General features: G+C 43.8%; 2 protein-coding genes across 4 annotated transcripts; one reads left to right on the forward strand and one right to left on the reverse strand.

Moving 5' to 3' along the window:
• Positions 1 to 1,226: 1,226 nt before the first annotated feature.
• Positions 1,227 to 6,720, forward strand: LOC110522302 (DNA repair protein RAD51 homolog 1). 2 transcript variants are annotated; one of them, XM_036975877.2, is made up of 10 exons: positions 1,227 to 1,567; positions 2,099 to 2,207; positions 2,378 to 2,515; positions 2,642 to 2,759; positions 2,878 to 2,969; positions 3,113 to 3,207; positions 3,426 to 3,539; positions 5,394 to 5,523; positions 5,715 to 5,836; positions 6,005 to 6,720. In XM_036975877.2, the coding sequence occupies exons 2-10, from the start codon at positions 2,127 to 2,129 to the stop codon at positions 6,126 to 6,128; spliced, it is 1,014 nt and encodes a 337-aa protein (XP_036831772.1). In that variant the 5' UTR covers positions 1,227 to 1,567; positions 2,099 to 2,126; the 3' UTR covers positions 6,129 to 6,720. The 2 variants fall into 2 exon arrangements, with proteins under 2 accessions (XP_036831772.1, XP_090089043.1); XM_090232917.1 differs by lacking the exon at positions 3,426 to 3,539 and having other exon boundaries at positions 1,254 to 1,567.
• A 256-nt stretch (positions 6,721 to 6,976) lies between these two features.
• rmdn3 (regulator of microtubule dynamics 3) lies at positions 6,977 to 12,222 on the reverse strand. 2 transcript variants are annotated; one of them, XM_021600580.3, is made up of 12 exons: positions 11,327 to 12,222; positions 10,983 to 11,160; positions 10,712 to 10,852; positions 9,395 to 9,734; positions 9,162 to 9,264; positions 9,011 to 9,071; positions 8,848 to 8,923; positions 8,587 to 8,664; positions 8,370 to 8,468; positions 8,202 to 8,255; positions 7,999 to 8,079; positions 6,977 to 7,905 (listed from the first exon to the last, which is right to left on the reverse strand). In XM_021600580.3, exons 1-12 carry the CDS (start codon positions 11,541 to 11,543, stop codon positions 7,819 to 7,821), a joined length of 1,515 nt encoding a protein of 504 aa, XP_021456255.3. In that variant the 5' UTR covers positions 11,544 to 12,222; the 3' UTR covers positions 6,977 to 7,818. The 2 variants fall into 2 exon arrangements, with proteins under 2 accessions (XP_021456255.3, XP_090089042.1); XM_090232916.1 differs by having other exon boundaries at positions 12,100 to 12,179.
• Positions 12,223 to 13,733: the final 1,511 nt, after the last annotated feature.

Genomic DNA, 13,733 nt, shown 5'->3' on the forward strand with positions numbered 1-13,733 from the left:
GTTTTTTTTTACACGCTTCAGCACTCGGTAGTCCCATTCCGTGAGCTTGTGTGGCCTACTACTTCGTGGCTGAGCCGTTGTTGCTTCTACTAGATGTCTCCACTTCACACTAACAGCACTTACAGTTGACGGGGGCAGCTCTAGCAGGGCAGAAATGTGACATACTGACTTGTTGGAAAGGTGACATCCTATGACGGTGCCAAGTTGAAAGTCACTGAGCTCTTCAGTAAGGCAAAATATATAGCCAAAGGGGCTTTAACACAAATTAAAATTGATATTCGTGCTCCACAGGGTAGAGGTGAGGCCAAATGTAAGATCAGAGCCATTTTGTGTGGCAGAAGAGTTGGGACTCCGAGCCAAAGGCCTGAATTTATATGCCCTCCAAAGAAAGGTTGGTGGACCAAGATTCAAAGGTCAGTTTAGGAAGGAAGAGGTGGTGTTTGCTTGGTTGCACCTAGGACATTTTACATTTAAAGTGTCATTACATTTGGTTGGCAAGCATGTGAATGGTTTCTGTACGGCCGGTGTATATGGTTGATGAAACTATGGAGCATGTGCTATTGTATTGTTGTATGGGGAAGAGAGTGAAAGATTAATGTGTAGGGTTAGAGGTTGGAAGGGTTTGTTAGAAGTTAGTAGGGCTCTTTTTTATTTTCTTAGTAGTGCAGGATCGGGTAGGAGTAGGAGGGTTTGGTTTTCTTAAAGGCCCAGTGCAGTCAACAACGCAATTTTCCTGTGTTTTATGTATATTTCTACAGAATGAGGTTGGAATAATACTGAGAAAGCGTGAAAATGACGATAATGCCCCTTTAGTGGAAGAGCTGTTTGAAAGGACCACCTGAAATTTCAGCCTGTTTTGGTGGAGTTTTGGTCTGCCTGGTGACATTACCAGGCAGTAAATTAGTTAATAGGTCTATAAGAAAGAGAGTTACAAACCTCTCTGTCAATAACAGCTAGTTTTCAGTTTTCCCCTCCCCACTCAGACCACTCCTAGACAGTCCTAGCAAAATTCTTTGTTGAGAAATATGTCTTTGTGGAGAAGCTATTTTTGTTTCTATTTGACTATTTTAATTGAAAAACAATCACACTTAATTGTTACCCAGAAATTATTTGATATTGTTATAAAAAGGCTGCATTGGACATTTAATGTTTCGTTCAATTCTTATATCTGTGATCTGTGATTGACTTTACACCCGGGTACAGTAGGTGGCGGCATGCGCCTCTTAACGTTTGTTTGCGGCCCACTATTATATTAGAGATGAAGCGCTCCCAGCGCTCTGGACGTCACTAGTTACCACAGACACAAAGTCATAAACCCCGCATATTTCTAGTTTCTCTTCTTAAAATGTGATTTTAACCCTAACCATACTCACATATTTCTAGCCTTACGCCTAACCTGGAATTAAGACCAAAGAGCGAATGTTGTTTTGACCAACTTTGTGGCTGTGATTACTAGTGAAACCCCAACCCTCGAGTGAAAGTACAGCGTATTTACGTAGCACGCTCAATAGCTAAATTGAGTTACGAGCGGGAGATTTTTGTTCAAGGAAAGCAAGAGAAACTAGTGGTAAGTGGACGCTGTTATTGTAACATTGGACATCATATTCATCACTTTAAATTAACATAAGCTAGCGACTATTTTGAGCGAAATGTGGATAACTCAGCCTTATTGAAGTACACGAAAGCCATGTCACAAACCATTTCATTGTTGGCTCAGCTGAACAAATAGCTTAAGATAGCTACGTTTCATAACACAATATCGGTCATACTCAAAGACTTCAGTATTTAACGTTAGGTATTTTTACTATCTAGGTAAGTCTTATATGTTCAAGTACATTTTTATGTGATAACAAGATGCGAAGAAGTCATCAACAACTTGACTATGTTAGCAAGTCAGTTGCAATTTCCAGTTGTGTAAACTAGCTAACTAGAATAATTTTGGATTCCATTCCAACAAGAAAACAACCCTGTCTTGATCAAGTTTAATAGCATTTGAGTGTGTCTCAGTAACTAACACAGAAGGAAACGACTAACGTTATATGCCTTTCAGTTTCACCCTCTGTGAAAACAACTTAACGTTATTTTATGACCTTAACAGACATACCTCGCCTGTCCATAAAAAAAAGATGGCTATGAGAAGCGAGGCCAGGGCAGAGGCAGAGGTAGAGGAGGAGAGCTTTGGACCACAGCCACTGAGCAGACTTGAGGTAGGTGTTGGAGCATTTATGCCCATACTAATTTATCTGGGTACAGTATTAGTGTGTTTGGCTGATATTGACTGAGGATATTCCCTGTACTAGGCAGAACTGACGATCAATATTAACATGTCTAAACGTCAAATGCATGATTGCAAATGATTCTACAATGTCCCACACAGCAATGTGGCATCAGTGCCAGTGACCTAAAGAAACTGGAGGATGCAGGGTTCCACACCATTGAGGCAGTGGCCTATGCCCCCAAGAAGGAGCTGCTCAACATCAAGGGGATCAGTGAGGCCAAAGCAGACAAAGTCCTGGTTAGGTCACCTTAATTTACCAATCTCTTGAGTTATTTTCTGCTCATTTTGGGTTGCCCACAGCTGATATTAGGCCTGCTATTATGACTGAATGATGTTCCTATACCTCTATGGTAACTCCTTCAGGCTGAAGCTGCCAAACTAGTGCCCATGGGCTTCACCACAGCAACAGAGTTCCACCAACGCAGAGCTGAAATCATCCAGATCTCCACTGGGTCCAAAGAGCTGGACAAGCTGTTACAGGGTGAGGATGGAGTCTCTTTACCAGTTACTTAGAACCTTAGACATGACTCTGTTTTTCCACTTGCCCATTTTTATTTGTCACTATCATGGGTATGAAAGGCTTTATCACTCTCTCTCAGGTGGGATAGAGACGGGCTCCATCACAGAGATGTTTGGAGAGTTCCGAACAGGAAAGACGCAACTGTGCCACACCCTTGCAGTCACCTGTCAGGTACTTGCCATGATGACATTATTTAGCACTAACAAAGGTAGACTTGGCTGTATACTCCTATCACATCTGCTGACATCTTATGACAATAGCACTCTCAGAACATTGTTTGTGTTCTTGTTCTGTAATGTTTTCCCCCAACTCAGTTGCCCATTGACCAGGGTGGTGGAGAGGGCAAAGCCATGTACATTGACACTGAGGGGACCTTCAGACCAGAGAGGTTACTGGCTGTAGCAGAGAGGTGAGTTCTCTCATGGACCAACACAATAACAATGGAGTAACTACTGGGTTATATGACACTGACACTTATGACACTGAGTGAAATTTGGAGCAACACTATTCCACTACAGGAATAACGCACATCAATTTCTGTCTGTTCAGAGAGTTACCATAGTACATGCAGTACTTCCTTCAAAAAACTGTACCACACTAGAATGTACTGTTTTTTTTTTTTATTAGGTATGGACTTGTTGGGAGTGACGTTCTGGACAACGTAGCCTACGCTAGGGCCTTTAACACAGACCACCAGACCCAGCTGCTTTACCAAGCCTCAGCCATGATGGCAGAGTCTAGGTCAGACCCCCCATCCCCCCCTCCTATCCATCTCCCCCTCCTATCCATCCCCCCCTCCTATCCATCTCTCCCCCCTCTCCTATCCATCTCTCCCCCCTCTCCTATCCATCTCTCCCCCCTCTCCTATCCATCTCTCCCCCCTCTCCTATCCATCTCTCCCCCCTCTCCTATCCATCTCTCTCCCCCCCTCTCCTATCCATCTCTCTCCCCCCCTCTCCTATCCATCTCCCCCCTCTCCTATCCATCTCCCCCCCTTCCTATCCATCTCCCCCCCTTCCTATCCATCTCCCCCCCCTTCCTATCCATCTCCCCCCCCTCTCCTATCCATCTCCCCCCATCCATCTCCCCCCCCTCCTATCCATCTCCCCCCATCCATCCCCCCCCCCCTCCTATCCATCTCCCCCCATCCATCTCCCCCCTCCTATCCATCTCCCCCCCCTCCTATCCATCTCCCCCCTCTCCTCTCCATCTCCCCCCTCTCCTATCCATCTCCCCCCTCTCCTATCCATCTTCCCCCCCTCTCCTATCCATCTTCCCCCCCTCCATCTCCTATCCATCTTCCCCCCCTCCATCTCCTATCCATCTTCCCCCCCTCCATCTCCTATCCATCTCCCCCCCTCCATCTCCTATCCATCTCCCCTCCCTCCATCTCCTATCCATCTCCCCCCTCTCCTATCCATCTCCCCCCTCTCCTATCCATCTCCCCCCTCTCCTATCCATCTCCCCCCTTCTCCTATCCATCTTCCCCCTCTCCTATCCATCTTCCCCCCCTCCATCTCCTATCCATCTTCCCCCCCTCCATCTCCTATCCATCTTCCCCCCCTCCATCTCCTATCCATCTTCCCCCCCTCCATCTCCTATCCATCTTCCCCCCCTCCATCTCCTATCCATCTCCCCCCTCCATCTCCTATCCATCTCCCCCCTCCATCTCCTATCCATCTCCCCCCTCTTCTATCCATCTCCCCCCTCTCCTATCCATCTCCCCCCCCTCTCCTATCCATCTCTCCCCCCTCTCCTATCCATCTCTCCCCCCTCTCCTATCCATCTCTCCCCCCTCTCCTATCCATCTCTCCCCCCTCTCCTATCCATCTCTCCCCCCCCTCCTATCCATCTCTCCCCCCCCTCCTATCCATCTCTCCCCCCCCTCCTATCCATCTCTCCCCCCCCTCCTATCCATCTCTCCCCCCCCTCCTATCCATCTCTCCCCCCCCTCCTATCCATCTCTCTCCCCCCTCCTATCCATCTCTCTCCCCCTCTCCTATCCATCTCTCTCCCCCTCTCCTATCCATCTCTCCCCCCCTCTCCTATCCATCTCTCCCCCCCTCTCCTATCCATCTCTCCCCCCCTCTCCTATCCATCTCTCCCCCCCATCTCTCCTATCCATCTCCCCCATCTCTCCTATCCATCTCCCCCCCCTCTCCTATCCATCTCCCCCCCCTCTCCTATCCATCTCCCCCCTCTCCATCTCTCCCCCTCCTATCCATCTCCCCCCCTCTCCTATCCATCCATCCCCCCCGCTCCTATCCATCCATCCCCCCCGCTCCTATCCATCCATCCCCCTCTCTATCCATTCTTCCCCCTATCCCTCATCCATTCTTCCCCCTCTATCCATCCCCCTTTTCTCGATCCATCCCTGCCTTCCCTTGATCTATCTATCTATCCCTCCCTTAACCCTGTTCCTGAGGGTTCTGATCCTTCAAATGTTTTTCTATTTCTCACATTCCTTGTTTTCCTTCCATGTTGATAGTATTGTTTATGACATGAATTGAAGTGATCTGGAATAAGGCCACTACCCTCTGGTCACCCAGTCTGCAACGCTATACATCTCTAACCATATGGCCCCTTCTCTCTCAGGTATGCCATGCTGATAGTGGACAGTGCCATGGCCCTCTACAGGACAGACTACTCAGGGAGGGGAGAGCTCGCTGCACGGCAAGGCCACCTGGGACGCTTCCTGAGAATGCTGCTGAGACTAGCAGATGAAGTAAGGCCAGGGTTAGAATTACAGGGGCTTTGTCTGTTTGCTGAATTCCTTATCCATGACTCTGGTGTCGATCTAATACAATACGTTTGGCAGTAATGTTCTGAACACTACCTTATGGGCCCATGTGTGTGTGCACAACTCTCTTCACAGTATGGTCATAATGCTAAACTTAGTCTCTCTCGCCTTGTCAGTTTGGCGTTGCTGTAGTGATAACCAATCAGGTGGTGGCCCAGGTAGATGGTGCTGCTATGTTCTCTGCAGACCCTAAAAAACCCATCGGGGGCAACATCATGGCACATGCGTCCACTACACGGTGAGTAGCTCCATTGACCACATTGGGCGTTGCAGAATAAAGACTGGGGGTTAGTTTTTTACATTCTGCTCCCTATTTGTTACGTTTTAATGGTTTCTAACATAGCATACCACTTGTTAAGCCCCTGGTGTTCTAGAGCAATTTAGCTAAACCTCTCCTTGTTTTTAGACTGTACTTGAGGAAAGGCCGTGGGGAGACGAGGATCTGCAAAATCTATGACTCACCCTGCCTCCCTGAGTCTGAAGCCATGTTTGCCATCAACGCAGATGGGGTGGGTGATGCCAAGGACTGAGCTCAGTTGGAACCATGCCACGTGAGAGCATGGTTGCATTTCATGAGGCCATGCCACTGTAGACTTGCACAATGGCAGCTCTCTTGGGCTGTGTACACTTACCTGAGGTAAGGGCTAATATGGGAGATGCTGGCCATAACGGCTACTTTGCATGGAGTGTTGCCCATTTCCCAGAAGAACTCAGTGATGCACATTCTTTGGCCAACACTGTATACAGATCTGTATGGCCCTATGAAGCTGAGAACCAGAGGGAGCTCAGCTTCACATAAATGTGGAATTTTTTTCACCAAACCAATAGACTTAAGATAATTATTGTATTAACTCCACTGGAGGATATGGACTTATTATTTAAGAAGTGTTGTATTGTGACTTCGGTTTTTCAAGGATGTCTGGTTTTCTACAAGTGTTCTTCTTTACAACCATTGTTTGGATTTGACATTCCCACTGTATATCAGATCTATTCTATTATTAAGAGCAGATGTTTGAGTAAACATACCAGTACAGACCCCTTGACACTCCTTTTTCCCTATCATTACAGAACTATACTTTCTGTATAAGATGCATTGTATTAAAACCATTAGGATACCCTGTCTCTGGTCTACATCTGAAGTTATTTGAATTCTGACTTAGTTGACAAATCATAATTTCCCAATTGTACTAATGACCATTAAAAAATACCATGGAATTGTTGATCATTTTTGGCGACAGATTACCATACGACAGTGGATAAACAAAGATGCATTTAACTGTGGTCCTCATGAATATACTACAAGTAAATAGTACAATAAAAAGCTTTTCAAAACCAGGCCAGTTTCATAACTGTCACAGGGAAAGATTATGACAGGACATCCATTAAAGGACTTTATTTTACCAGGTAAGTTGACTGCGAACACATTCTCACTTACAGGAATGTGTATATGAATGTTAAGCAATAACTTGCCCTATTGAAACCAGCAAATGGAGGAATATAAATGCAATGAGTGCCAAGTAAACGTTATCTTTAACAAACAAATAAATAATCAAAGGTAAACATTTTCTCAAACAAATCAAAGGCAGCATAACACTCTGGAATTAAAGTAGACAACCTAAGGGTCCATGCTTCTAAAATGGTATTACATGGACTTAAGACTGGACTTGTGCTTAGGTCATTGAAACATTACACACAAAATATCTTTAATAATAATCTTGCTATCTATATGAGCTGTGAGGCTAAAGGGGGACATGTTTTGATCCCATTTGGTTTTACATTTAGGATAGGTTGTCAACATTGTATCACAACACCATCTAAACAACGGTAGGGCTTATGTTTGTACAGGGGGATTAGTCCCGATCTAAGTTACTCTCCACACAATGCACACATTTGGTCAACAACACTAGCAAGAAACAAACATGCTAAATTACAGTAGTACCGGTTAGATGAAAGTGCTTTGAAAACATAGCATATTAAGTGAAGTGAAAGGCAAAGATCATTCTGAAGAAGGTACTTACTCCAATTGAGAGGTCATGTGACTGCAATATAAATAGCTCACTCCATATCGATTCAGTGACATAGGAAGTTGAATATCTACTTGGCGTACTGAGGAGAGAGAAAGTTGTCGGTAGACGTTTCAACTACACAGCTGATTGGGTGGCCTGTGATGAGCGGACTAGTTTGCCAATGGCCATCCAGTGGCAACTGCTGTGTCCTGCCCTATTTGTCCCCACCGTCAAGGGAGAGCTCAGTCACTTTGTCAATCAAGGCTCCCAGCTCTGCCTCCAACTTAGCACTATCCTCCTCCTAAAGAATGAAAAGAAAGGTAAGTGCTGCCTAGAAAAGTCAACCCTGTGTGCAGTGAGTGCTCATCTCCATCTCAAAGAAATGTCTGCTTACCTCACTGGAGCCACTAGGCATCTTCAACGCCAACAGGGCCCAGTTTTTGGCCTCTGACACATTCCCCAGCTCCTTGTGACACTGGAAATCAAAACCACCAAGAGAACAAATCAGAGGATCAAAAAAGTTACCTTTTACACTAGTTACAAACTGAGAAATCCACTGTTTAATTGATCTTGTCTACAGAAGTGCATTTCCAATACCTTGGCGATGTAAAGCCTCACTGTCTTGGAGAATCCTGGGTTCAGCTCCTCTGCCTGAAATCAAACAAGGTGGAATAAAAAAATAAAACTGACAAAACATTTAAATTATTTTTTCCCTTCTGTATAGAGGCTAGCAGTCGATTTGGCTTTGGACAACTGATTAAGTACCTTGAGGAAGTTTCCAAGGGCGTCGTCGAGAGTAGATGTTGGTGGTTTGTCATACAAGGCAGCTGCCGCCTTCTTCTCCAGCCAGCCAAGAGTGGAAACCTACAGAGGAAAAAGGATAGGAAACACGTTTTAGTTAGCATAGGACTGGTTGTATGGTTGTTGTTTTTCAGTCAAGTCCCAAGATAAGGATTTGGGATAAAAAGCTTGTTCAGCTTACCTCATAACACCAGCGCCCCAAAAGGTAGAAACACAGTGGGTCATCGTCCCTAAGGGCAATCGCTCGGTCTAAATGCTCCTAGCACAAAGGAAGGGTGAATAGTGCATACAAAAGTCACTTTCATTGTTTACCGTTTACAACATTTTAGAAAAGTGCAGATCTTGACATTTACAATTGTTTTCTGATATAGATTACACTTTATGAACGGAGGACTTGGATGACTATTCCAATAGGATTCTGAATAGAGTAACAAAAACACACCTTTAGAATGTGACTGCTTTTCAGTTTGCTATGCATAGTCTCGTATTGGGAGGTAAGGCCTGTGAGAACAGCAAACCTGTGGAGTATTGAAAGTGATTAAAAATATATATTTTACCATTTTGCAAAGGGTCAGCGCAACATCTGACGGTTTTCAGTGACTCACCACTTGTGACATTCCGCATTCAGGCCATTCTTCTTTAGAGCAAACTCTGCTTCTTCCCGACCTGTGGAGAATAGATCAAAGGTCAAAAGCGAACCATCTGACAGTGCGTGTTAAAGTGAGAGTTCACTACAAAATCAAATGTTTTCTTTACCTTGTTCTGCATACGACTTCTTCTCCTGCTTGTCCTCGGTAGAATCATACATGTCACTGTAGGCACGGGCCAGTCGCCATAGAAACTCCCTGCTGTCGCCATACTGGTATCACAAAAAAACAAAATATGACAGATGTAGCTACTGAACAAAAAAATATTTTAACTTCAGCAACATGAAAACAAAATTTGCCACAAAAGATCCACATTCTCAGACTCCTTTCATTTGGACTGACCTGTAGCTTGTTTGCAAGGAGCAGATGGAAGCCCTCTGCCTTCAGCCTAGCATCACCCGTATGAAGGATATCACTCTGGGCCAGGAGTAATGCCAACTCCCCACTTGGCACTTCAGCCATCACCTCCAACATCTCCTCCTCATCGTCGTCCTCATTATCTTCGTCTTCCTCCTGTGGTTCCTCTCCCTCCTCCTGGGAGTCCTCCTGGCGTAGAGTGATGGTCGTGGCACAGCTCTTGTCCTCATCGGAATCCTCCTCCGGCTCTCTTTCTGCCTCCTTGTCGGTCTCCCGATCCGTGTCCCGATCCGTGTAGTCTGACTCAGCGTTGGCGGTGGAGTACCTGAGACAGTATAGGCAGACAGTTAATGTCACTACAAAAGTATAGTCCAAGGGCCACCCATCAAAATGGTGTTGTTCCGTGACCCAGGAAACAAAACTGCAAAATGTCAAAAACATTACATAGGTAATGTTATGAATATGAACACTGTTTCAAACTTGTAAAAGTTGCACATTAGTTATGTTTATGTTATGTTTATGTCGCAAAATCATTGCGCATCTTGTGTAATTTCCCTAGCAATGTCCCGACATTGCCATGTTTCACCTTGGTTACTTTTGTTGCACACTGCCTCACAGAACTATGTGAGATCAGTGCTCATCCTTGCATAAGCTCAAGCAACACGTTACCGATCCTTCACTGATCCAGTTGAACCACAAAACAAAGAAATGTTTTAACCATATACAGTGGTTCTCAGTTAATCTAAGACATTTTGGCAGGTGTATTTAGCCTACAAGGGACATCATTATTTTGCCTGCTAGCCAAACTAAAGACAGCACATCGGTTTCTAGATAATACAGCTCACAAAACATTTAAGGTCACGACAGCTACATAAAGCGCTGTTCTGGCATCAGAGAAAAATCAATTTAGCAGCTTTCAACAGCTTTTTATCTTGTATTATTTCGGATTCCTCAGATCCGGTACATACCTTGCTTTCTGCAAGCATGGACAACAAAATGTGCGTAACAATTGCAACCTCATTGCTGCTAGGGGAAATTACCCAAAATGCACTATGATTTCAAAATTGTACCTTTGCTTTAATATTTAACGTGCAACTTTTACAAGTTTGAACCACACAGTGTTCATATTCATAAAATTAAGGAATGTAATGATGTTGAAACTGTTGTTTTCTGGGTCACAGAATGCCTTTTCTGAAGCCTTTTTTGGTGGGTGGCTCATGGACAATTAGCCCTATGCTCATGTTCCTACAATGCTATCTATCCCATATCTATCCCAGTGATTGCAGTCCATGCTGATCTTACCCTCCCTCGCTGGTCTCCCCTCCATACACGCCTTGACTGGCAGAGAAATAGATGGAGCTGGAGCTCATGGAGTCAGTGCGTTCCCGATGGCTGATGATGTGGCGGCGTCTGCGTGCCCTCTGGCTATCCTCAACACCCTTCCTGCACAGAGCAGCAAAGAGACATTCAACATACATGTCTTGAACAAAAGACACTGAACAAAAAACCTGAAACATGATATATCCTAGATTCAGTGTCCACTTTGTGAACCCATGTGGCCACCACCACTCACTTGACATCCTGGATAATCTGCTGGGCGATGTCCTGCAGGCCAGTCCTGAGCTCAGCCACCTCGAAGCGGAGGGAAGACACACAGGTCAGCACCTCATCCAGTTGGTTCCTCAGCTCCACCTGCTCAGGGGACAACCCCTGCACCACCGCCTCCAGGGCCTGCTGCTGGGCCACCACCTCTGTGGAGGGACAAACGGAGACAGAAGAGATATAGCTAGGTTGTCTGGGGGGGCTGTATAGACACACACCATTGCAAATATACTCATTACACACGTGCTGACAGCTAGACACACAAACGGACAGTCTCAGATTATGCTGCTATGCCATGCAGTGCTTACCACCTACCTTGTTCAAGTGACTCAATCTGAAGGGGTGTTCCATCTGGGCTGTCTATCAAGTACTCAGGGGGGTTAGTGTGGAGTAATAATGTTTGAGATCTTTTTCTACTAATTTCTTTGTAGATTATAAATGTAATCAAGCCTACACCCGCGGTGGCTCCTACACCCAGTCCTATCATCCAATTTCTCCCTAACGGCTTCATGTTGTGCCAAATTGGGACCATAGCAACTTCTTTAGATATCTTATTTAGCTAAGTTTTTGTTTGATAATTGCCTTGGTCTATTGATAAAATTCTAGCTAGCTAGCTAGATAAATGACTTATAGGGTAACTGGCAATAACTTTCTGTCCGTCTCGAAAACCCTCATGGTAGCGATATTGATAACGTCAGTCACTTTTGCTTTCGAAATGATCTGACAGCTAGCTAGCTTACTATCATAGATACAGTGAAATAAACGCTGAATTTTAAGGTTAGCTAGCTATCTTGCAATCAATAACGCCAAGCTATCTGACATATTTAGCTTTGTTAATCAATATTTAACATTTGCTGTAAATAAAATAGAGATCTGCTAGCAAGCGATGTTAGCTAGTTAGGAACGATTAATATCGTCACCCTCGGTTCTAGCTGTCAAATCAAGACGCTCGCATCGTGGTACTACTGACAGTGTGACGACTAGCAAACGTTTCAGGAAAATGCTGTTAAATTATCTCAGCTAGCTACCTACTCTATTTCCGCCTGCTGATAAGATACGTTTAATTGGTATAATGTAAGAACAGTAACCTTAAAACGCCACATTCGCTTGCATTTCGATCTGTGCGGAGGGGGAAGATAAAAATGCTGGACTCCATGAAACGTGTCACATATGAATAATTCCGTCGAGAAACTATGTTTCCATAAACGTTTCTAAAGGTCTTTGGGAGATTTATTTTGCGACCAAAAATGGTGTTTCCCAGCTATTTAAATTACCATCACCAAACATCGGTTTCATGATAGGCAAGGTTCTTGCAAGTCAATAATATTTGTTTTGTATTTATCATTTAGGCTACTTTTCCAGTGTAACATTTGTTTGTAGCACATTTGATTGAATTAGACCAGGGCAATCCAACCCTATTGCTGGAGAGCTACCGTCCTGTGGTTTTTGCTCCAACCCTAGTCTAGCATACCTGATTCTAATAATTAGCTAGTTGATAAGAATTAGTTTAATTAAAACTGGAGATGGAGTGAAAATCTACAGGAGGTTAGCTGTCCAGCAAACGGGTTGGAGAAACCTCAAAACTAATTTGGTGAGTGAAAATGGATCTAGGAAAACATGTTTTTCAATATCTTTCGGGTTTTCCAGTAATATTTCCTCAGCACCGAATGGCAAGTTCACAGACAGAGTTTAAAACAATCTGTCATTTTACTGTAGCATAGCCTTAAAGGATATTAAAGATAGTGTCTGTTGACTTGTCATTGATTTTAATCAGTGCACAAACCACTCACCCAGTTAGCTCTATCATCTGAAGCAACCACAAAGCGTTATTTTTCCACACGGAGAGCGACATCAAAAAGTCCATCTGGGAAGTTTTTTTTAAGGATGCTTAGATACTCATCAGCACACTATTCTGCCTGGTCAGTAGCCTATTTCTATTTTCAACATTGATTTATGCACATGTTGAGAGCGACATGCAGTGGTGGAAAAAATATCCAATTGTCATACTTGAGTAAAATGTATAGTTACCTTAATCAATAGTTACTCAAGTAAAAGTAAGTCCCCTAGTAAAATACCACTTGAGTAAAAGTATTTGGTTCTAAATTTACTTAAGTATCAAAAGTAAAAGTATAAATCATCTCGAATTCCTTCTAATAAGCAAAGGTGGCACCATTTTCATGTTTTTAAAATGTATGGATAGCCAAGGGCGCACTCCGACATCAATTACAAAGAAGCATTTGCGTTTAGTGAGTTCACCAGATCAGAGGCAGTAGGGATGACCATGTGTTGTCTTGATAAGTGTGTGAATTGGACCATTTTCTTGTCCTGTTAAGCATTCAATATGTAACAAGAACTTTGGTGTGTCAGTTAAAATGTGTGGATTATGTGTGGATTAGATTATTTTATTTAGGAATGTAGTGAAGTTTTAGTGAAGTTGTCATATATATTTATAGTAAAGTACAGATGCCCCAAAAAACTACTTAAGGAGTACTTTAAACTATTTTTACTTAAGTACCTTACACCACTGGTGACATGTATGTCTGCTACAATCTGTTTTATTTAACTACAGCCACACAATTATCTCAATTTAATGTAAACATGTGTTGTGGAATTTCTGCAATTTGTGTAGGAACTAATTGGTCATAGCCATAGCAAATGAGAAAAATGTCAGTCCAAATGCCGAATTGCATTTGGGAGGTCATTTGAAATGTAATTTTACCTT

Source organism: Oncorhynchus mykiss, chromosome 4, assembly GCF_057628025.1.
Source record: "Oncorhynchus mykiss isolate SJ-2025 chromosome 4, ASM5762802v1, whole genome shotgun sequence".
Classification (NCBI taxonomy): Eukaryota; Metazoa; Chordata; class Actinopteri; order Salmoniformes; family Salmonidae; genus Oncorhynchus; species Oncorhynchus mykiss.

Excerpts from the sequence above, each read along its gene's own strand:
- LOC110522302 (XM_036975877.2), top strand. The coding sequence starts at position 2,127 with ATGGCTATGAGAAGCGAGGCCAGGGCAGAGGCAGAGGTAGAGGAGGAG. Across the intron at positions 2,516-2,641 it reads CCAAAGCAGACAAAGTCCTG|GCTGAAGCTGCCAAACTAGT; the intron begins GTTAGGTCACCT and ends TAACTCCTTCAG. Across the intron at positions 3,540-5,393 it reads GCCATGATGGCAGAGTCTAG|GTATGCCATGCTGATAGTGG; the intron begins GTCAGACCCCCC and ends CTTCTCTCTCAG.
- rmdn3 (XM_021600580.3), bottom strand. The coding sequence starts at position 11,543 with ATGGTCCCAATTTGGCACAACATGAAGCCGTTAGGGAGAAATTGGATG. Across the intron at positions 8,080-8,201 it reads TGAGGCTTTACATCGCCAAG|TGTCACAAGGAGCTGGGGAA; the intron begins GTATTGGAAATG and ends TTTGATTTCCAG. Across the intron at positions 7,906-7,998 it reads TGCCTAGTGGCTCCAGTGAG|GAGGAGGATAGTGCTAAGTT; the intron begins GTAAGCAGACAT and ends TTCATTCTTTAG.